Source organism: Odontesthes bonariensis, chromosome 3, assembly GCF_027942865.1.
Source record: "Odontesthes bonariensis isolate fOdoBon6 chromosome 3, fOdoBon6.hap1, whole genome shotgun sequence".
In the NCBI taxonomy this organism is placed as follows: domain Eukaryota; kingdom Metazoa; phylum Chordata; class Actinopteri; order Atheriniformes; family Atherinopsidae; genus Odontesthes; species Odontesthes bonariensis.
This window is the reverse complement of record NC_134508.1, coordinates 14,434,380-14,456,262: the sequence shown is the minus strand read 5'-3', so window position 1 is coordinate 14,456,262 and position 21,883 is coordinate 14,434,380. Positions and strand designations below refer to the sequence as shown.

The following is a 21,883-nucleotide window of genomic DNA, read 5'->3' as shown; positions in this document are numbered from 1 at the left end:
AAAGTATAAATTTCACATCCACAAGCACAAATCTCCAAGCACCACTTGTGTCTTTTAAATGATGATTTCTATACAAATGTCTGTGCAAATTGAACAAATGTATCAGTTAGATAGCATTTGAGCCTGGAATTGCTTAACAAAAAGAAGGAAGCTAACCTGGCTCCACAAGTTGGTCAGGGTCTAAAAGAAACTCAGGCAATCAAACTACTTTATTGAAGACTTTTCAATCATTTCAAAGCAAATGAAAAATATTCCGTCACTGTGAGGGAGGCCCTCACACTCCTCGAAACAAATGGCTTTCGAAAGTCAGAAGGTTGAGAAAACAACAGATCTCGCAGGGTTCATTTAGACAGCAAATACGAAAGCAGGAATAAAAGTTATGTATTTAAAAAAAAAAAAAAAAAAATTTCACTTTTAAAAACAAACAAAAAAAACATACTGAAGTGATCAGTACTGTGAGTGAAATGTAGGCCGTCATAAATGTGTTTGGCAATGATTCATTATCAGAATTGTTCTATTAATAGAGAAAGCTATTCTTATACAGCTTCTGCGCAGACATTCAGGTCAACAACGATAGAAGGGATTTAAAAGACTGCATTTCAAATGGTCTGCAGCCGACGGCAAGACGACAGGTACGCATCAAAACCCCGAGTGTGTCTGTGGGTCATTTTTATGCTTCTACAATGGACAAGATACGCCACAGACAATACAGCAGAGTTACAGTGTGCAGCAAGGTTAGAGAAGAGACTGTTATCCGCAGAGCTTGATTAAAACTTTCATGAGCATGACCCAGTGGATAGTGCACCCCCCACCTCCCTCCCCTCCATCACTGCTATCTGCTTCCATCACTCCTCAGGTCTTTATTACCTTTCTGTCAATGTGTTGTTCGTTTCTGTCCTTCACTTGTATAATGTGAAAGAACTCTCTCCTTTCATCTTTAAGCCTCTATTCATCCACTCTTTTATGCAAAGTATATTGAGAAATGCAAAACCACAAAGTCCTCCACTCAGTGTCTGATCTGTTCATTTGTGGTTTTTTCCTCTCGAGCATATTTCAGATGTGAAAACCGCGCCTGTGTGGCCAGAGTTTCAGTTAGACTGGAGGACAACTGGTTTTTCTTAAGCCGCCACAATACTCCCAACTCTTTTATTTTGCCACCTTAGCGTTGATGATGTCATGTACACCAGACATAACGACTGCTTCGTTTCTCTGGGCTGCCGATCACCACAGACACAAAAACGGATGTGAAGGAGTGGGATTTGTCTTTGTTTTTCAAACTTATAGCCTTCAACATTGCCTTGTTTACCATCATTTAAGCCACTTGAAATTCTATGCAGCTCTCTGTTGCCCTTTTCACATATCGGTTTCGCCTTAAGGACGTCACCTTTGTGAGGAAAAAAAAAAAAAAAAGACATACTCACTACCCCTCCCGTTTCTTTTTGGTTACTCATACAACATGCCGAGGTGGCTGAGGTGGCTCAGCCCTGCATTGGTGTGTGCTTACACATTTCAATGTTGCAACGTTGGTTTGTTTGTGGAGTGTTTCACCAAGTTGGCTTGGCCTTAAAGGCTGATTCATACTCGGCGCAACCTCGCTCATACTAGCTGGTCGCAAATGGCGCAAACGGTCACGTGACCCAAAATTCCGCCACGCCCCCCGTCGCAAGCTAGAAAATCCTCGCGCGGCGCAAGGGCGCGCACACAACTTTTTTTTCTGACTTCGCACGCGCTCAACCGGAAACAGCTGACCAAGAAAAAGAAAAAATGAACACTGCAGAGACCGCGGTGACCGAGAGGATGCGCCTCTACAAACATCGGTACGACACATCTATGAAGTTACACTGGGACAACGTTTGACAAAGTTCGTCTTGTTGCAAAGGACGAACATTCCACCTTCTCTTCTGTTTTTGCCGCAGCCGCTTAGCTTTGAGATACATATACAGTTCTACACCCAGAGTAAATTCATTCCTCATCAGATGTGCCAGCCACTGCTGACGTGACACCACAGGTGGCATTGTGAATGCTTTCTTCGTATGCTTTTCTTCGTATGCTTTTCAGCTTGTTTCCTCAACAGTGACGCCCGCTGGTCTGGAGAGAACTGCAAATGTGACGCATACTCGGCGCAAACTGCGCTTATGAGCTGAAGGAACTGTGAAGGGGCTGGCGCTTTCGATGACGTCATTAATGGTTCTCGAGCCAGAACAGTTGCGCGTTTGCGCCGAGTATGAATCAGCCTTAAGGCTCTAGCATGGTTGCCGCGTCTGCTAGCGCGAGCGGTGTTGATGACGTCATGATTTCGTGCCGGCTATATATAGTGGCGCAAGTCGATGCGCCAGTAGTTGCAATTTTCTCCGTCACAGAGGTGGCGCTGCTACGTGAAGGTTACAGCTACTCTACAACCACAAAAGTGGAGAAGAAAACAATGCCGCTGTCAAGAGCAGGAATACTGAACGGCAGATTTACTTCAAGTTTACCACGGTACTCTTTCATTACACCAGTGCACATCAGTCCTGGCTTTAAAGTCGGGTCTTCAAGAGTTTCTTGAAGATACATAGGGACGCCCCTGTTCTTCTAGTGCTCGGTAGGCCATTCCACCATCGTGGAACGACACATGAAAAGAGTCTGGATTGTCTTAAGCGTGGTGTAGGCACTGCTAGACGACAATCCTTTGACCGGAGTGACAGAGTCATGACATAAGCTTTTGCGAGAGCATTCAAGTAGATGGGAGCCGGCACATTAAGCACTTTGTAGGCTAACATCAGTGACTTGAATGTAATTTGTTCAAATGTTTATTTGAGATCCATCGTACCAACTGTGTTACATTTAATTTCAAAGCCAGGACTACAACAATGGACGGAATTAACAGTTAAGAGTAGTGATGCTCCGATCGATCGGCTGCCGATCATGATCGGCCGATAATGCCCAAAAATAGCCTGATCGGCGATCGGAAAAATATGCCGATCAAAAAACCGATCACGTGACGTAAATTACTAGCGACCACTTTCTAATGTGGTACGTGACGTGTGTACAGAACCGAACAGGCAAAACCTCTCAGTGCATCTTGACAACATGACCTCTCCTGTCTGGAATTTCTTCAAAGTGTGTCAGAAAGATGTGAAACTTACTGCGGTCACGCCATCTGCGCTTCGGAGAGGCACGGTCGCGCTAGCTACACTTGAAAATCGAGTGCCCGTTTACATCGCGTCGTACGGTAAAGCGTGTGAGCGGATTTATGGTGCATTCAAGTGCACCCCGTAAACTCAGAAATCTATATCGAAGTTGATTTTTCATTTGTTGGAATACATACACCTGTCATTACTTGGCTGTTTCTTTTTAATGATTAAAACAAATTGATAGAACAAAATTATTGAAGCATATTCAGAATCAAACTCATTTCTGCATAGTCAGATTTGAAAACTTCATTTAGAACCAAATCAAAATGTTCTCTGCCGACTCCACCAGATTCTTGTTCTACATGCCCCCAGCTACCTCTGTGGTGATTTTCAAGTCATTTCACTGCATCATTGTTTAATAATCTGATGTTGAAATCATACCCAATGAATGGTGTATATGGGCAGATTAAAATATTAATAGAAAATAAAAAAACAATTGTTTTCTGCAAACTCCACCAGATTCATGTTCTACATGTCCCCAGCTACCTCTGGCGGTTTAATTTCTATAAATGGTGCGCTCTCTGCTAGATGAAAGGCATGGAAATGTCCGATTCCTTCCGTGATCGGCAATCGGGCAGATCATGATTTTGGTGATCGGACCAAAAAATGCTGATCGGAGCATCACTAGTTGAGAGTCTTTTAAAGAGTCCAGTCAATTTCCTTTTCGGCTCAAATGTACAACCTTTGGTGAAATAATTTCACATAAAATTATACACAAACCTTTTTCTTATAATGTTTTTATCCATGGCTGCCGGAGTAGACACAACAGGACACAGAGGGAGGTACTAGGCAATTATCCTTGTATGATCTGGTGGAATATGGAAGATATGCTTTCTCAAACTGTCCACATTTGTTTGATTGTGCTGGGTTTAGTGGAGCATCTGCATAGCTGAAATAATTGGCCACTTTAAGAATACTGTATGTAGCTGGTGGATGATCACCAGGAAGCAACATGGATTATGTGTCTGCTTTAAAAATCTGGCCACAGTCTTGGGCCCAATTCCTGTAAAGAAGCTACAAAAGAAACCTTTCTCTACAATAAATATGCTCTCAAGCAAACGGTCGCCAACTGGTTTAAATTTTCCACAAAGATACTGAGGCATGTTCTTGTGGATAATTTTCAAGACACACAAAACATGTAGTGAATCATAAGGAGAAGGATAGCAGACTGCCTCCCTATTCAAAAACCAAAACAGATCCATCCACCATCTTGGCCTGAGCAAGCCTGCCAGTCCTTTTTTGGTGAAGGACATGCAAACGCACACACACAGACTCACACACCCATACAAAAATGCAGGAGGGGTGACGTGCTGACTGGGGTTCGTCAGCTCGGCAGGGGGATGGAGCCATCTGTCCCAGGAAAGGGTTAATCCAACCAAAAGCACAGGCCACAGATTCCAGCATTTTCTAGTACTCAAATTTCTGGCTACATTCTGGCAACAGCTCTGTTTTGTTTTGTTTTGCTTTTTGGTTTTAAGTAGAAGATGGGTTACAGCCCTTCATCCAGCCAAATCATTTCCCTTGATTTCTCAAACCCCAAAAATCTTCTCAAGTGGCGGTGACTTGGAATTAAAAGCTAAAGAGGGCAGTTGTTGTCATGGCTTTTCATTGATTAATATGGACGCCTTTCATTTGAGCTGGAGTGTTTTGTGTTGGAGGGAGGTTGTTTTCGCTGCTTTGGCTGGCAGAAAGAGGCTTCCAAAGAAGAGACGACACACACATACAGCCCACATCACAATGAGATCAAAACAGGCCTTTCTTTGGATCTGTGTTTTTACCCCTAAGTAAGCAATTCTTTCAGCTCTAAATGATTCTCTTACAGAATGATGTGGCACAGACGGAGGGTCTAAGAAGCAGAGTAATGGGAGAGGTTAGAATAAAAAATAAAAAATAAATAAAAGGGGCAAGAGTGCAATGTGATGCTTAATCAGCCAGAAACCTTCCACAAAATGCCCCCCCTGCACACACTCACAGCTGGCTTTTGTCTTTTTATTCAACCCAGAAAAAAGCACCATGGGCTAACTGCTACCTTACAGCTACATGGAAATGGAAAAGAAAAGCTTTAAAATTATCCACTTAAGAAGGGCGGGGAAGGAGTGGGGATGGAAAGATAGGACTGGGAGGGGTCGGGAATGTGTGTGTGTGTGGTGGTGGTGGGGGGGGGGGGGGGGGGGGGGGTCATTGAGACATGAGATAGACTGAGAAAAGGAGGAAGAAAAAAAAAAGAGAGAAAAGAAGATGAAAGAAAGAGGGAAGATGCAGCTAACCATAGCATCCTAGAAGCTCCAGACAGACAAACAGACAGGCAGCAGTTTGCTGCTGGAGGTAATGGCTTCCAACATGATCCCACATGTCAACAGATCACACAGCCTTGATACAGCCATCACAGACATGTAATGCAATCACAAGAAACACACGTACTGGGCATCCACACATGCGAAGCCACACATAGGCATCAATCCGGGCCACACAGAAAAACACCTTCAAAATCGAACCCGAGACAGACAGACACACAGCTTCCGTTTGACCACAACACATCAGCCTCCATTACTGCCAGCGATGTGCCTCCGTCTCCCTCGTTCTGCTCCTGATACCTTCCGCCTGATGCACAGACATCCTCACTGCCAGCATCTCCATCTCCCTCCATCCCAACCCCCAACCCTTAAATCACAGCAACCCTCAGTGTCCCCACGGCAAATCAAGCACAAAACAAAATACCTCAATCAGATAGCTTGTGAGGGGCTTCTGCTCCCTCCCCTCCACTCCACAGAACAACACCACGTCGACAGGAGACAGAGGGAGGGAAAAAAATCCAATCAGGTGTTGATGGGAGGAAGAAGAAAGAAAAAAAAAGACAGTGCAGATTCACAGATCCTTCTCCTCTCCACCTTCCTCTTTCCTCCTCCTCCTGTGTGTGTCTGTCCTCTGTCCAGCTTTGGCTTGATGATGCTAAGCTAACTGGAGCTAAGCTAAGCAGCATCCACACGTTGGCTTATAATACGCTCTGTCTCATACCCACACACACCAATGCTAGGCTTCCGTCTCTCTCACTGACTGAGCCCCGCTGTTTCTCGTCTCGCAGGCACCCACATTCACCCGCCCACCTGCCCCTATCCCCAACCCTCTCCCACTCCCTCCCCTTCTCCTGGCTGTTCACCCCTTCTCCCTCTTGTTCTCAGAGATCCCATTAGATCCTATGTTTCTTTTCTCTTCCATAATAATTGATGCGCTTGCACACACAAAGTCGTACACATGTTCTTGCTGCTATACAAATTTACACGCCAAACGACAAAATGAGCACAAAACTTAGGCACCAACCCCCGTCACCAATATTTACACGTTACAATTCTAGCGGATCAAAGGGTTCATAATAAAAAGCAGCCAGATGTCAGAAAGAACCAACTGTGAACACATCCCAAAAGAACAAAGTCTTCCATCCAAGATCCTTCAACTATGGACAAGCCAAAAAAAGATACAGCTATCTCATTTGTTATGCTATGTGGTCAGTGGTGGTGGTGGTGGTGGTGGTGCAGAAGATTTAAGAGGGTCAAAAGCTACTTACATGTGAGATACTCACAGATCTTTATATGCACACTGTACAACGCAAGCTTTTTCTCTTATGTTGGTGTGATGATTCAGAGGTAATGTTGCATTATCGCGCAAAGCAGAAATGCACAGCTTGAAAATATGAAAATGAATTAACTAATTGAACGCAATGGTGAAACATGGCAGAAAAATACAAATGAAGTGACAGATCTTTCATCTAATTTATCTTTATACAGCAAGGTCATTTGCAGTGTTTTACAGTGAACTTGAAATGGATTTAAACCAAGTGTGCAATAAGAACGTTAAGGACAATAAAGAGTAAAAAGGCACAGTGCTGCGAAAGTTCTCAACTCAAGTCCTTCAGTTTAATTCAGTTCATTAAATTCAACGGAAACGCGGCTCATGCATTTCATTATATTATACGTCTTCAAAGATTTGTATACAAAAAATATAGTTTCATAACTCTCGTCTATTTGCACAATATCTTGTTGAGAGATGTTCAAACCATGGTTTATAAACTTAATGATAATTAAAGAATGTGTAGGATTGTGTCCACCCCATATCAAACACAACCAAATATCAGAAACATCTCAGAGACCCAGTTAACAAGACGTATATTTAAAAAATACATTTGGGACCGAAAACATCATCATCTGCAGGCGGTGTAATCTAAGTTGTCATCCGAACGCATCTTTGTTTCATGTATTCATGTTTGCCGATAACAGACCAAAGTCAATCTTCTAATTTAAATTAACTCACATTTCCAGTTTCGAACCGGGAGAGGCACAAATAAGCATTTACATCGAGCACAATCGCCTGCACCGTTACATTCATGGTCTGCGTCTCATGTTTGTTTCTCGAGCATGCGCAGAACGCAAAGTCTAATTCACCACGTGCTTCACCCGTCTGCAAACACCTTTAATTTGACTTTCAACCGAGTTATCTCGGTGTCTTAATCCGATCACGAGTAATCCGATCCGATCCAATTTCGTGTCTACATGAACTTAATAACTCAGTCTTATTGTAATTTAGCCAATTATCCGATCCTTTCAGTGCCATGTAACCCCACTGTGTGAGATTGGTTCTCACCGGGGTACGTTCAGCCAACAATGGCAGCATAGCTTAGTGGAAAAACAACAACGCATCAAACTCCAGGAAACTGACTGTAGTGTTTCCAAGTACCTGGTGGGGTTAACTATTATAATCTTTCTAGAAAGGAAAGCTCCTGCAGGATGGATTCACTAAAGCCTGGCACTGTTAACTTGCCTCTGCTGCACCGAGGAAGAGGGACAGAGTGACAACATCTTTGTTTTGTGTCAACCTTTACTTTCACCTCTGAGACAACGACCACAGTGAGCAGGATTTAGATAAATGATACTTAACGCTGTTTATGACTAGCATCAATGTTCCCTCTAAGCTGCATGCCTGCGCAATCGCGCACAGCATACAAGAAAATCTATGCAGCGCATAAAATAAAATTCACCATAAACTTATTAATTAATATCTAATACTAGACCTAATCTAATCTAATTAATTAGACCAATAATGTGTTTTTCTGTACCAATTTTCAATGTAACGCAGTGAGTGACAGGTGTTCAGCCAATGATACGATACGGTTTACTTACGCTATGCAGCCAATCATAGCATTGATAGTGCTTTCATATGTGCATCTGCCCATACGCGCCGTGCAGGTTAGCTAGCTAACAACAGTGCGGCGGAGTTAGGAGACGCAACCCCTTATCATGGCGAAAAGAACGGGCAGCGCCAGCGACACATCCACTCACCAAGCCAAAGTAAAAAAGAAATGCGGTTCCTTTAGGATGGAATGGCTGTCTGAGTATGTGCAAATAGAAAAACAAGCGGTGAAACTGGGTGAGAGTTTTTCTTTTTCGAGTGAGAAAGATCTACTCTGCAAAACGTGCAGGCTGCATGCATGACTCTTCCCATGGCCAAAGCATGACTCTCACATATAACATACTACACATCTCATGAACAACAAGATTTTTGTCTTTTTTATTTTAAGTGGGCCAAATCACTTGTATTAAATGTAAACTAATGAAAATTGCTGCTGTGATTTGATTCTTTTAATAAGCCATGTAACTTGCTATGATCCAATGTTTTGAACAGGTGTGATACTGGTGTGTGGCCACACCGTGCACATCTGATGTTGCTCACAGTGGTCTTCAGTGTGCTCAGGGAGACACATGAAAAATTACAGGGAACATTGACAAGCATAATCACTTCTATCAATATATATATATATATATATATATATATATATATATATAGATATAGATACATATCCGCTGTGCCTCTTTGCAGTTTCTAAAGCGACACACCTCTACATGAGGCATCTTTATCCTAAAGAGTTGGTGTTGCTACTCAGCAAGAAGACTGTGACATACCACAGGAAAAGCACAAGGGAGACTCATACAGGAATTATCTTATGTATGCACAGATGTAACTATACAGTTTCAACTATTGTTGTTTCTGTAACTTTTTAAACTGTTGTACCTTTCTTGGTTTTGATGGGTCTCTCTCTCCCTCTCTCTCTCTCTCTCTCTCTCTCTCTTCTGCTGCTCTTCCTGTTTTTCAAATGCACCGCTCATGCAGCTCTCAACAGGTTCCAAAAATTAAGAGGTTCACAGCTGGCGGATAACTAAAGTGCCTCGCGTCCCAGGTATCGTGACATCAGTTTGAGCACATGCGGCCTTTTGCGACATCCAGAATTGTGAGTAGACTTTGCATGACTCACTTCTTACTCCCGAAAGAGCCAGGCTACTTTATAACCAGGTTATGCATAATGGCACCTTCTCAAAGGGCAACGCCGAGGAGCTAATATCACATGAGGCTAAAGCGTATTTCATCTAAAAATCTTTTACAAATACATTTACAAATACATCCTCTACTACACGTCCTAATCCAAAGGCTTAGTTAAATGAGACATGTTCTGAACGTGTGTATAACTGAATTGTTCTGTAGTTGTTCTTTTTCACAATACTGCAAAAAAAAAAAAAAAAAAAAAAAGTGCGCGGGTGGAGCAGTCGGGGCACATAAATCAGGAGGACACAGCGATTCACTCTGTGTTAAACAGCATTCCACCGACTGTGGCTGAGGATTTCAGGAACGCGTTGCAGGTACCCGACACACAGAATGAATTAGCACAGTCAAAAGAATCTGTTCCTTTCTTTTTTTTTTTTTTTTTTTTGTTCCTTCACCTTTGTTTATCTCTCAATTTACTATCTTTTTTCACTCAGCAATGAACAGCACAGCCTTTCTGATGTGACAGCATTTGTTTGGCCCAGGTATCACACTGTGGGTGCAGTCTGTAACCCAGACGAAACCAGCACTAGAATGGCAGCTTTGTTTACACTGTAGACAGACAGAAACGTGGTCATTAGGCCGTGCGCTGTAGCCAGGAGTAACTATAATCTATACATGCATATGTTTTTACATTAGCTGGACTGGCTAGCTAGATTCAACACAGTTCTTTTAACCCTTTTTTTTTTCCATGTTTCTCTCCCCTCTTTCACTCTTTTTCTTATCTGCCCATCCCCCCTTTTTGCCCCCCTCCCACATCAAAACTCCACCCCACCCCCATCACGATCCCGGCGGCTTCAGCCCCCACCTCCCTCCGAGTTGTCCTCTTAGCCTATATACGGGTCGTCCAATCATCCGTACTGCTAGCCCCGCAATTCATGACACACGCACGTAAACATGGGCTTCTGCAAACCCCGCTCATTTAAGATGTGATCGCCAAGCCATTAGTATACAATACTGCTACTTGCCTTCTTGCAGGAGAGCCCAGAGCCCCCTTTTCAAGGCTTGCTGACACTGAGCGGTAAGCTTTAAAACCAGGTATAAACCGAACAGAGCAATCCTTTCCACTTCTTCCTGCGACTGCTCCGATCGCTGACAACTGGCAGGAGAAATGAGAGAGGAAGACAAAGACTGATACTGAGGGAGAGAGGGAGCAGCAGAGGCAGCGGGGCGACGTGAGGCGGTGGTGTCATGAGTTGGGGGGTGGCAGGAATGAGAGCAGGATAGAGGGAGTGGAGCGCTGGCGGGGAGAATGGGAATGCTGAATGGGAGGACGTAGTGACCACAAGGGAAGCTGACAAATGCCTCAGCAGGTGGGGGAGGGTAGAAGTGCTGAGTTTCAGATTTGATCACCGTTTACAATTAAAACCCAACTTCCAACTTCTACAGCCTGAGAACTACCTGAGGATGCGCAGCTCTTAAGCACTTGACAGAGTGACACACGCTGATCTCCATTGTAGTTTTATTTTGCATTAGTTACTTCTTCTGCCCTCTTTTTGTAGTAATAGTGAATGGGCAACATTGTCACAGCCCATTCTGAGTAGTGCTCCCCAACAAACTCCGGCAGCAAACAAGATCTCAGAGATGTCGGAGCAGAAAAACTGCGCGGGGTCCAACGCAACCGAATGTTTAGGGAGGAAAGTCATTAGAAAGAGAAGAAGACTTATTTTGAATAGAAAAAGCCTGGGAATGGAGAAGATGGACCTCAGATCAGATCCATACAAGACTTCCAACAAAGAGTGGATGGCCAGTAACTGCTGAGAATTGCACTTTTCATGTTAACTGCAGAGCGTCTGAACACGATGGGATCTCAGAGAGAGAGGCTGTGCCATTGTCACCCAAAGAAAAACTTTATGTGAGACTTTAACATTTTCTCTACAGTTGATGGTATTTTTCACTTAAACTTGGACATGTGCAAGATGTCCGTACGCCCATGATGCTGATCACAGTCCCGCTTAGAATCCAATAGACCCAGCAGCTGCGTTTCCTTTGCGCTGAGACAATATTGTGTTGGACAAGCCACCTCGCAACGCGAATGTATCAGAACAACCACTTCTCTGTGGCTTTTGGTTTTAAGGGACCGAGATGGCAAAACACTGAATTCAAGGCCTCTCCGTGGCATCTCCATCTATTTCCCACAGTCTGTGGGCGACAAACTGGTTTCTGCTCATGAGCGATTGGGATTGTTGCCATGGTGGTGCTTCACAGGACAAAGATTAATCTACCAAACTGTATTCCATCCATGCTCTGCAGCTTATGGCTTATGGCGTGACATTCCAATGAACAGTTGACGGTGGAAAACAAGTAAAGGGGTCATGTCCATGCTGCTTCCCTTGAGTGTCCTATTGGTCGTTGGGGTTAGAGAGCAGAGTTGTACAAAGCCCCACTGTTTGCAATACGTCTAGCTGAAATTCATAAGCTAAACCATGAATTTGTGGAGAAACTCGCAGACGCTGGAAAGGTTTACTGACGTTACCATACAACATTTAGAGTGTGAAAAGGCTGGTTGAGCTGAGTCACCTAATTCGCCATATTTTTGCAGGACCCACCTCTTCTTCTGTTTCTCCACGTGCTTCAATCAAAACTGAACATGCACATAGAAAGTCGCTTCAACAAACTCGGTCATGTAGCAACACTTGCGTATTCTTTTGACATGCCATCACATAACAAAGGGGTGGGGGGGGGGGGGGGTGTCAAGCTGGGATGAGGGATATGTAAATCCTCCTTAGGGAATCACCTCTTCTACATGTGTATGACAACAGGAACTTTACAACCCCATAAAAGAAGGAGCCCAGAGAACACCGTCACGCTTTGTTTACTTCAAACAACAAGGATTTTTACGGGTGTGCCTGAGACCGCTCAGTAATTAAAATGGGCATTATGGCCAGCAGACCCCCACTCACCACCAGTGTCTGGCTGACATATGGCACGGACATAATGCAGATAAAGTCCCTTAAACAGGCCCTCTGAATACCAACAGTAATTTATGTGAGAGGGCCAGGAATAGACCATCTGAAAAGCTAATGGATGACAACCACGAGGGGATTGTGGAAAGTAGAGCATTTGCTTTTTTTAAATTGATATTAACAACAAATTTAAAAAAAAAAAATTAAAAAGAGACAAATTTTACTAATGTCTTTGGATAAAACTAAAACCTACCAGCAAATAACTTTTGTTAAGTCTGTCCAATGGATTCCATGAGGAACTCAAAATAGTTTTAAAAGTATAAAATAATATGATGCGTCTCAAGTGCTGCTGCGGGATGAACAGTTATTAGTAAATGTTGCACCACAGCTGCAAATATCTGCATGATGTATAAAGGCAGCGATGACAATAATACACCCAATTCATTCCTAGAGGCCTTCTCTCTCAAGTGTTTCCCTCCCTCTCCATCTTCATACTGGGGGCATGCTGTGGCCAGAGCCAGCGGGGGATTTAAACTCCAGCACTATAATGATGATAAATAGGCTGTTCACTCATCCGAGTAGTAGATTTTAGTGTTGCATGTAAATCACAGATTTGACAACATTGGCATCATGCAGGATTGTTCATAAATCTTTCTTTTTAGGTATTTTATCTATCTGGGCGCAGAGGGAGTTGCACAGTTTATCACTGTGCAACTTCCTCTGCGTGAAAGCAACATCACTGATCCTGAGCCCCAGTGCTGTCCTGAAGAGGCTGCATTTCAAAGCAGAGGAGAATAAAACTTCAAATAACCACTTTTGAGAAGCAACAGCTACAAGTGAAATATGCAGCATCAGAAACTAAACTGCCCGAGTTTACCTTAGGAAGGGTGGGGCGGGTTCATACTCTGTTCCTGAGTTTCAAAGCCAGCGCTGGTTAGAGAACTACTCCTTGGCTAGCTTTAAGTCACAGACTAAAATTCTTGTACCACTGAACATGAAACTAACCAATTCAGGACTTTTATCTCTACCTGATCACACGATATTAGCAAAGAAAGCACTGTGCTGACAAAATGGGTGGGTGGTGCAGCATGGCTGACTCTGAATCAACTCAGCGCTCATCAGTTTGGAAGACAGGTGGAAAAGTTTACTTTTGGATAGAGGAAGGATGTGTTGTGCAATTAAAAAGATAAAGCCTTTAGACGAGGGTTTGTCACAGGGAGAATGTGCATCAATCAGCCTGGCTAACTATGCTGCCAAAGGTGCTCTGAAAACAAACACAGCCGTGGTCAGATTAAACTGAAACAATCAGCCTTTATTAGAAACTGTGTCGAGTGTCTGTGAGGCGACTCCTCTCAATCAAAACATGGATCTAAAACTAAATCATGGACAAAGCTGAGAAAATGACTTCTACCGACCTTACCTAAAGCCTTGGATTTTGATGCACACAAAATTAATGAGCAACAGCAGTGTGTGTCACAGTAATTTGTGTTAGTACAAGTGTTAAGCCACTGAATCAACAGAATGGAAAGATGGCTCATAAATGCCAGGACACGGAGAGGACAGCAGAACACAGCATGAAAGGTATGAGAAGGAGGTGATCACAGATATAGGCGAACAAAAAGCAACAGACTCACAAGGCACTGCGTGATGGTACAGGTTGTTGCGGATGGTCTGCTGCAGCTCGTGGTCAGGTGACGACTTCTGGAAGCGCTGGCTCAGGTAATGCTTCAGGTCCTTGTTCAGCTTGGTTCCTGTCATTATGAACACACACACAAACAAAAAAAAACCATGATGTCAGCGCATCAAAATAAGAAGATTGAAAAGACACAAAAACATCACGAGAGCCAAAATGATGCAGCTCGTCCACGGGTGAAACAAGCGCACCGCTCAGCTCTGAGGAAAAGAAGTACACAAGTTTTTTCCTGTATCGGCTGTAGAGCTCGATGCCGAGTGCATAGCTGTGAACTGTACATTTGTCATTGTTGCTCGGAGGCGTAGCTTGCTGCAGGCTTTCTCCTCCGTCAGCCCGGGCGAACCGAAACTAAGACCGCTAACACTACAGCTAACACCACGAAGCAGCCCTCCCGTGGCTATGCCATCTGGACCTCAGACACACATTAGGCCACTGAAGGGCAACTCAGCTGGAGAGTGTCCATGTGTGTGTGCCCGTGTGTTTCTGGATGAGTGTTTGCGTGCGGCTATTACCATGATTGTCCACATTTCTGGCGGTGCTAAGCATGTGCAAACACAGCACAGTGTGACAACGCAGCAGACAAAAAGAGTGAGGGTGGATGCAGTCAGACAAAGAAATTCACCTAATGAACGGGACAACATCTGGATCTAAATTCACTGCAGCAGCATTTCAAGAAGCAACGAGCAACTTATCACAATCTGTGTATGCGTCCAATTGTTTTAGTACACACACGATTTATCTCGCATCTTTGTGTGGATGCTGAGAACATTTTTGGTAGTCTTGGGCAAACAACCAGTCATAAACGGCCCTGGATCCTGTTTCCATGGAAACTGTGTATATGTATGTGTGTAAGTGTGCCTGTGTGTGTATAATAAGATGATTTAGATTGTTAGCACAGTACAGAAGAGCACTCTACGACGGTTGGCAGAATGATTGTAGGTTCGTGTTAAAAAAAAAAAAAAAAAAAAAACATAACTGAAAGCCCAATGGGAACATCCCACAGATATGACTGCTTTTTATTTGACCCAGGGTTTCATCAAATATACATTACAATACTCAGAAAAGAGTGATGGTGGAATCTTTTACTCATGGCCACCTTGCCGCTTATCAAGTCTACTTTAAGAGCAGTGTGGCAATTAAAATGCACAGCACATCTGATTATTCATATAAATATATATATTTTTACAGTTAATGTATCAGTGCTTAGTGCAGATTTGTTTTTTTTTCACCTTTAATTTCATTCTTAGAAACTTTTCCTGTGCTCCATGCGCAGACTTCTCAAACCTTTTTACTGCAGGGTTCCTTATTTTTGAAGGATGCAGGGCAGCTAGATTCTAACATGGCTAAGAGGTTTGTCCTGCCAAGCTTAAAGTTATCGTTTGTGGCCATGTAAAAAAAATAATTAAATAAAAAAAAATTGGGCCAATCACTGTGCTACACCGACAACAACAGGGAGCCTCTCTGTGTGATGTTAAAGTTCAGTACTCATAATAGACGACAGACTGAGGCTCCAGTCAATAACCTGCCATGGGCTCCTGTGGTCTTCCAAACCGTTTCACTGCCACAGATCGATCAACGTAACAAGGTGTGTTCGGTTGTCCGAAAGCCCTTCTCACGCACCAGACACGCAACTTTATTTGCTTTATCCGCCAGTTAAAGCGATCGGTCGCTTCCCCATGGACGTTGCTCGGGCCTTCGTGCAGACGCACCTGCGAAAGTGATTTGACGAGCAGTGGTGCGCACGTGATGTTTGCCATATGCACATGACAGGACATCACCTGAAGTGTTGTCTAACACAATGTGATAGTCTTTAGATTTAAAGTGTTTTCACAACAACATGTCACATCTCCACAACGGTTCACATTACCGTGCCAACGACAGCAGTGCGGGATGGGGACAGCTGAAAAGATCACTTTCATACTTGTTGATCAACCTGTGTAATGCACATAAGGGTTTAACTGCAGTGCAGTAGCAGAGCAGCCGTAATCAACTCAAGAAAAACGTGACGTGTACCTGACCTGAAGACACCATCTCGAGAGAAAAAAAAAAAAAAAAAAAAAAAAAACTTACTAGATGCAGTTGATTCTCAGAAGTAAATACTGTAAGTTGTACACGTGTAAAAGTGACTGTTTACTCCTCAAAGGTTTTTATTCCCAATCCAAGACATTGTTAACATCAGTTGAAATAGTTAAATGAAGAAATACCTCACACACAGGAGTCTTTGATAACAGTTCATTTCATCGGTGTTTCACTTAATACATGTTGAGTCCTCTTAGAAAACAGTCTGAGGGGTTGAGCCTGCGCCACACTGTCTAATCTGTTCCTGGGAGGAAACACAGCTCTTGGCCCCGTCCCATCCAGACATATCACGCCGTTGTAATCCTCACAACAGGTCACAAGTCACTTAAGCCAACATGGAGCCGAGTGCACTCCCCGATGAGCCCATGTACACAAATATTAGAGAGTTTCAACAGGAATTTCTTGCTGCCGGGCGGCCAAGCGATTGTGACTATTGGATCCAACAAACTGCAGTTTCAAAAAACGTCGACCGAACAGTTGAGAGCGTTTCCCTGAAAAAGGCAGAAATGCATTTCATATCCTCTTCAAAGAATGATTTTCGCGTCCGATTTTTAGTTTTGATGTGGTCGCTTGTATTGTTCTTGCATTAAAAGAGGATTTGGCAAGAAACTGGAAGTTGGACGGCGAAAAAGTTACAGAAAGCAAGCTCCGGCTGGTTGGTCGGGCACGCACACGACGAAACCTATTGGCTACGAAGTTTGGCTTAATAAGAGAAATGGGAATATGAGGACTATCCAAATGCCGTCTTTTCAATCATCCCAGACCACCCCTTTCTTTCCAGCCTGCACGTTGTCATATTCAGATTTCTTGGCACCCTTAAATGCTTAAAAAAAAATCCTGCACACTACTTTAAGCAGGGTCCTCGGTGTCTTTTGAAGCCAAAGATCAACAGACCCCTCGACCTTTTCAGACTGTTTTCTTCAGCCTTCCAACTTAACATAACTTTAGTATGGTGTCGATTACCATTTAACAACATTTGCCCCACCCTCCTGCCTGCTTCTTCAGGTCATCCTCGCATAACAGAAAACAGAAAAGCAAAATTGGTCATGGGTGACGTGGCTTTGGATCAGCAGAGCACCACCTACGGTCTCAGATTGGCACATTAATATTTTACATATTATTACACATTGGCACTGACTGACAGATGACAAAGTCATACCAGGCTATGGCCGTAAGAGGTTTTTTATCATAATCAAATCATTCAAATCTGTCCTACTTGAAACCCACTTTCCTGAGTTCCACAAAGTGAGGATTGAATGTTTGGACTCCACAAAGGTATCGGTTAGTGTAACAGTAGCACAAATACACTTGAAATAAATATCAATATACCGCGGATGCTCTAACGAGCTATATTTTGTGCTGGAATACAATGATGGCTCAATACCGCCTTAAGCCTTTAAGGCAGCTCATCAGCTCCTTAAAAGAAATGCCAAGTATGTGTTAACACTATAAGCCAATTATTTGCTACTATGCTGCTGGCTTCTGTATTGCTACCACTGGCTCCGATGCCAAACAACGGACGCGACGTGTTTGCAGACTTAACTAGACGTCGTATTTAAACCTGACATGAAAGCAAAGACTGCCGGTCCAAGAAATGAGGAGCAAATGGTCTTGAATCATTCAATCTTTAAAAGAAAACAGCCAAAAAATTGGTGTCTTCAATAAATCCCCATAAATCTGACTTTTGGTGTCTAATCGTGATCTATGTTACTTCATATATTTGGAATTGATGCGATTCAAATATAATACAGAAGGGTTTTTTTTCAAAACTAATGCCCAAACACTCCAGTCATCAGACCAGGTCTGCAGTATTGGGTGTTAATTCACTCACATGGAACAAATGAAAGCCAGGCAGAGGGGTGAGGTCAGGAGAATTCCGGCCACCCACCCAAATCCCCCCGAAAACAGATAATTAGAAAAGACATGTCCTTCAAACACAGCCCACCTGTTATAGATTTTCCATAAGCCCCCCGAACACAAGCACGATTCTGAAAGGGAGACATACAATCTTAGACGGAGGGGAGGCGAGGGAGAGGGTTTTGTGTTTGAGATGGAGAGAGAGGCAGAGCCTGTCACACAGAACGAGAACATCAGAGAAAGCCAGACAAAATATCAAAAGAGTTTTAGACACTGCTGAAATGTGGAAAGCCCCACTACTTTCCAAGCATGTCACACAGATCCCACCCTTGCATACCCCCCCTGCTCTGATCAGCCAGCCAAGTCCTTGTTCAGACATGCACAACCAGACATGGCACCAGCTAGACCCTATGCTGGCAGTTGACATCTGTATTTCACACAGTGGAAAGAGCCAGATGTCACCAACATTCCATCCAGCTGCATGCAGGGCGACTGAAGGAAGGCGGGAGAGGTTGGACCAATTTCTGCTGATTTGGAAATGACAGCAATCAAGGTCTTGAACCTTTAAAACTGGACATGAGACAATGCCTTGCTCGACATTCAAAACTGCTCCTAACAGAGCCGTCTTTGTATAACTTTTCTGCTTCTCCTGACATGAAATGTATATCTTTGTACGACAGCAGTCGCTGTCCGTTTCCCACCTGGACTTGGGCTAAAATCTCAGTATGTAAACCACAGGAAACAAACTTCCACGAATGGACCTTGGACAGGCTTTGTTCTTTGAATTACTTTCTATAACTGACTAAGACTGATAGTGACAAAGGCCACCGAACAAATAGCAAAGCTTAGCTACAGCTGGTCGGTGCTCCTCTGTGGTCCAGGCTGAAATGTCCACACATCATCACTGTAGTTGGTAAGATTGCTTATGGTCCCCGGTGGTGAAATTCTACAACCTAAGTTAAGGCCCTGACATTTCTACTCCTCTCCCTAAAGGATGACATTTAAGTTTAATATATTGATACTGTGTCACACCCAGGGTCTCCCAAAGCGGAATCCTGGTGAGTTAAATGATCTCTAGTGCCGCCAGGTAACCTTTTCTTTTTTTCCTGTTGCAATCATTGAGTCTATATAAGAATTTGTAACGTAGTTTTGGAACAAATAGCTGCAAGTATTGAACGATAACCCCACAAGCTGCAGTTAAACATTGGTTTTCTTTGCCACAAAAGCTGGCCTACTAACACGTCAAACTGAAATAGGATTACAGTAGATGTACAGTAATAACTAACGGGCCGTGTTATGTGGGCTAGCTACAGCTCCAACTTACTCTAAATGCAGGTATTGGGTATAAAGCATGGTGTGCGCTGTTTGAAAGGCTCTTTATGCAGCGGCATCCAACTGAAACTTCAATCAGCACTCTGGGAAATGGCAGACACGACCGTCCTCGTAATACAAAGCCACATTCTAAGTGACAAAGCAGAGCACAGTCATGTGCTCAGGTGCCAGCCTGTTTTGTACCAAGCCAAGTCAGATTTGGCAGCACCACCATGTTTGGCCGGGCACTGAGCGTTGCATCGATGTAGAATACACAAACAGTCTGGCACGCAAGGTAACACACTCATGAATCGTCTTTTGAACATCACAGGGCAGGTTGCCAGGCAGAAGCTATGATTAGAACTAAATTCTTCTTTCTGTGGGTTGTTTAGAACTAAATTTAGTTCCTCCAAAGTGGAACGTAGAAAAGGAAGTCACCCCAGCCTGCTCGGCCACAAAGTTAAATTAAGAAATCATTTCATGAGTGAGCAATCCGTCCGTGGCTCTAGTTAATCAGGGCTAATCAGCATTTAACTGATTCAACCAGCAGCCGCTATCTCCAGTTAACATTTTAATCACCACTGATCAGAGCTCAGACATATGTCATCGTGACTGTGGAGCAGGGAGAGAGGTCAGAGAGAGGCGATTTTTGACCCTTGAACGGAAAGTTCTGATTCAACCAGGATCAGACAGGGACGAAAAAGAAAGAAAAAAAAGGAAAGACACAAGCAGAGATGATGCAGCCCTGAGAAAGTAACCGAAAACTGATCAAATGAAGATGACAGGAACATTTTTTCTTTATCTTCGTACGACAGTGAAAGGCTCTTTGAGTAATGAGTATAAGTCCAAATCACATTGCAGAGATTTTACAGTCAAAGAGAGGACAGGTGTGTGTGTGTGTGTGTGTGTGTGTGTGTGTGTGTGTGTGTGTGTGTGAAAACAATACTATCTCTGAGCTCAACACTACCCCTGATGCTCCTCTACTGGATGTGGCTTGTATCGCAGCAATAGATGGGCTCTGTATCCATAGCAACAGCTGCCAGATGAGTAGAGGCTGAAGGCAGTGATGGGTCACAGGCAGGCAGTTTGCTGCCCCCTTCTGGTCCATCAAAGTGTTACATAAACAAAGAGGAAATCTTACAACCATTGTGAAGACAAGTGGATTTTTCCAAAATACTTTGTAAAATGCATTAGCACAATTGTTTTGGTGTTTTTATTTATATATAATCTGCTGTAGGTAAAAAATTTTTTTTTACTGATTTCCAAATGAATGCATAAACAACAGTGTTTACTGGTTAAAACGGGATCAACTTTAAATATGCTTGATGTTATGAGATAATGGAAATATTTGCTACTTTTGCTAAGTGAGCCAAAAGTCACAGAACAAGCACTGAAAACCCAGGACCAATCTGTGTCAATAGTTTGTACTGATAAAAATATCTTAAAGCCTATTCAATCATGTAATCTCATCTGTATGCGAGAGACGTGGAGATATAACTGTTAAATTTAAAGATAAATAAATAAATACCATACCATACCATCAATGAGCCCCAGCATTAATGACTGGATGTGCCACAACTTTCTCCAGCTAAACAAAAACAAAACTGAGGTAATTGTCTTTGGAGCCAAAGAGAAACGATTACAGGTCACCACAGAACTTCAATCTATACACCTAGAGACTACCAACCAGGCCAGAAATCTGGGTGTAGTGATGGACTCAGACCTAAATTTGGAAAAACACATTAAGGCAGTAACAAAGTCAGCCTACTATCACCTTAAGAATATATCAAGGTTAAAGGATCTGATGTGTCAACAGGACCTGGAAAAACTAGTCCATGCGTTCATCTTTAGTAGGCTTGATTACTGTAACAGCATCTTTACAGGTCTACCTAAAAAGTCAGTTAGACAACTGCAGCTTATTCAGAACTCTGCTGCTGAGTCCTCACTAAGACCAAAAAAGTGGAGCACATCCGTCCAGCTCTGAGGTCTTTACACTGGCTGCCTGTCCATCAGAGGATAGACTTTAAAGTTCTGATGCTGGTCTATAAAGCTCTGAATGGTCTAGGACCAAAATACATCAGTGACCTCCTGACCCAGTATGAACCCTCCAGACCCCTCAGTTCATCTGGATCCGGTCTTCTATCAGTTCCCAGAGTCAGAACCAGACATGGAGAAGCTGCATTCAGCTTCTATGCTCCACATGTCTGGAACAAACTCCCAGAAAGCCTCAGATCAGCTGAAACACTCAGTGTATTTAAAGCTGCAGTCGGCAAGTTTTCAAAATTACGAGTCTAAAGTCGGAAAATTCGAACTGATACAACATTCAGGTCCCTCCCCCAACCTCTAACAAGCTCCGAATCGCCCCCCAAACCCCTCCCCCTCTGTGGACGAGGTTGAGCACGTGAGTTCACACCAGTGTGCGCGCACACAAGCTGGGGCAGACTCACGCTCAGCAGCGTGTGCACAAGCTGTGATTGACAGGTAGGATTCCTCCACCC

General features: G+C 43.4%; 1 protein-coding gene across 6 annotated transcripts in view; it reads right to left on the bottom strand.

Moving 5' to 3' along the window:
* magi1b (membrane associated guanylate kinase, WW and PDZ domain containing 1b) overlaps positions 1 to 21,883 on the bottom strand; it is a 119,660-nt gene that overhangs the window by 53,286 nt on the left and 44,491 nt on the right. For all 6 annotated transcript variants that reach the window (XM_075460419.1, XM_075460418.1, XM_075460420.1 and 3 more), the window contains exon 2: positions 14,080 to 14,196. In XM_075460419.1, the coding sequence (XP_075316534.1) occupies positions 14,080 to 14,196 (117 nt within the window). The remainder of the gene's footprint in view (positions 1 to 14,079; positions 14,197 to 21,883) is intronic.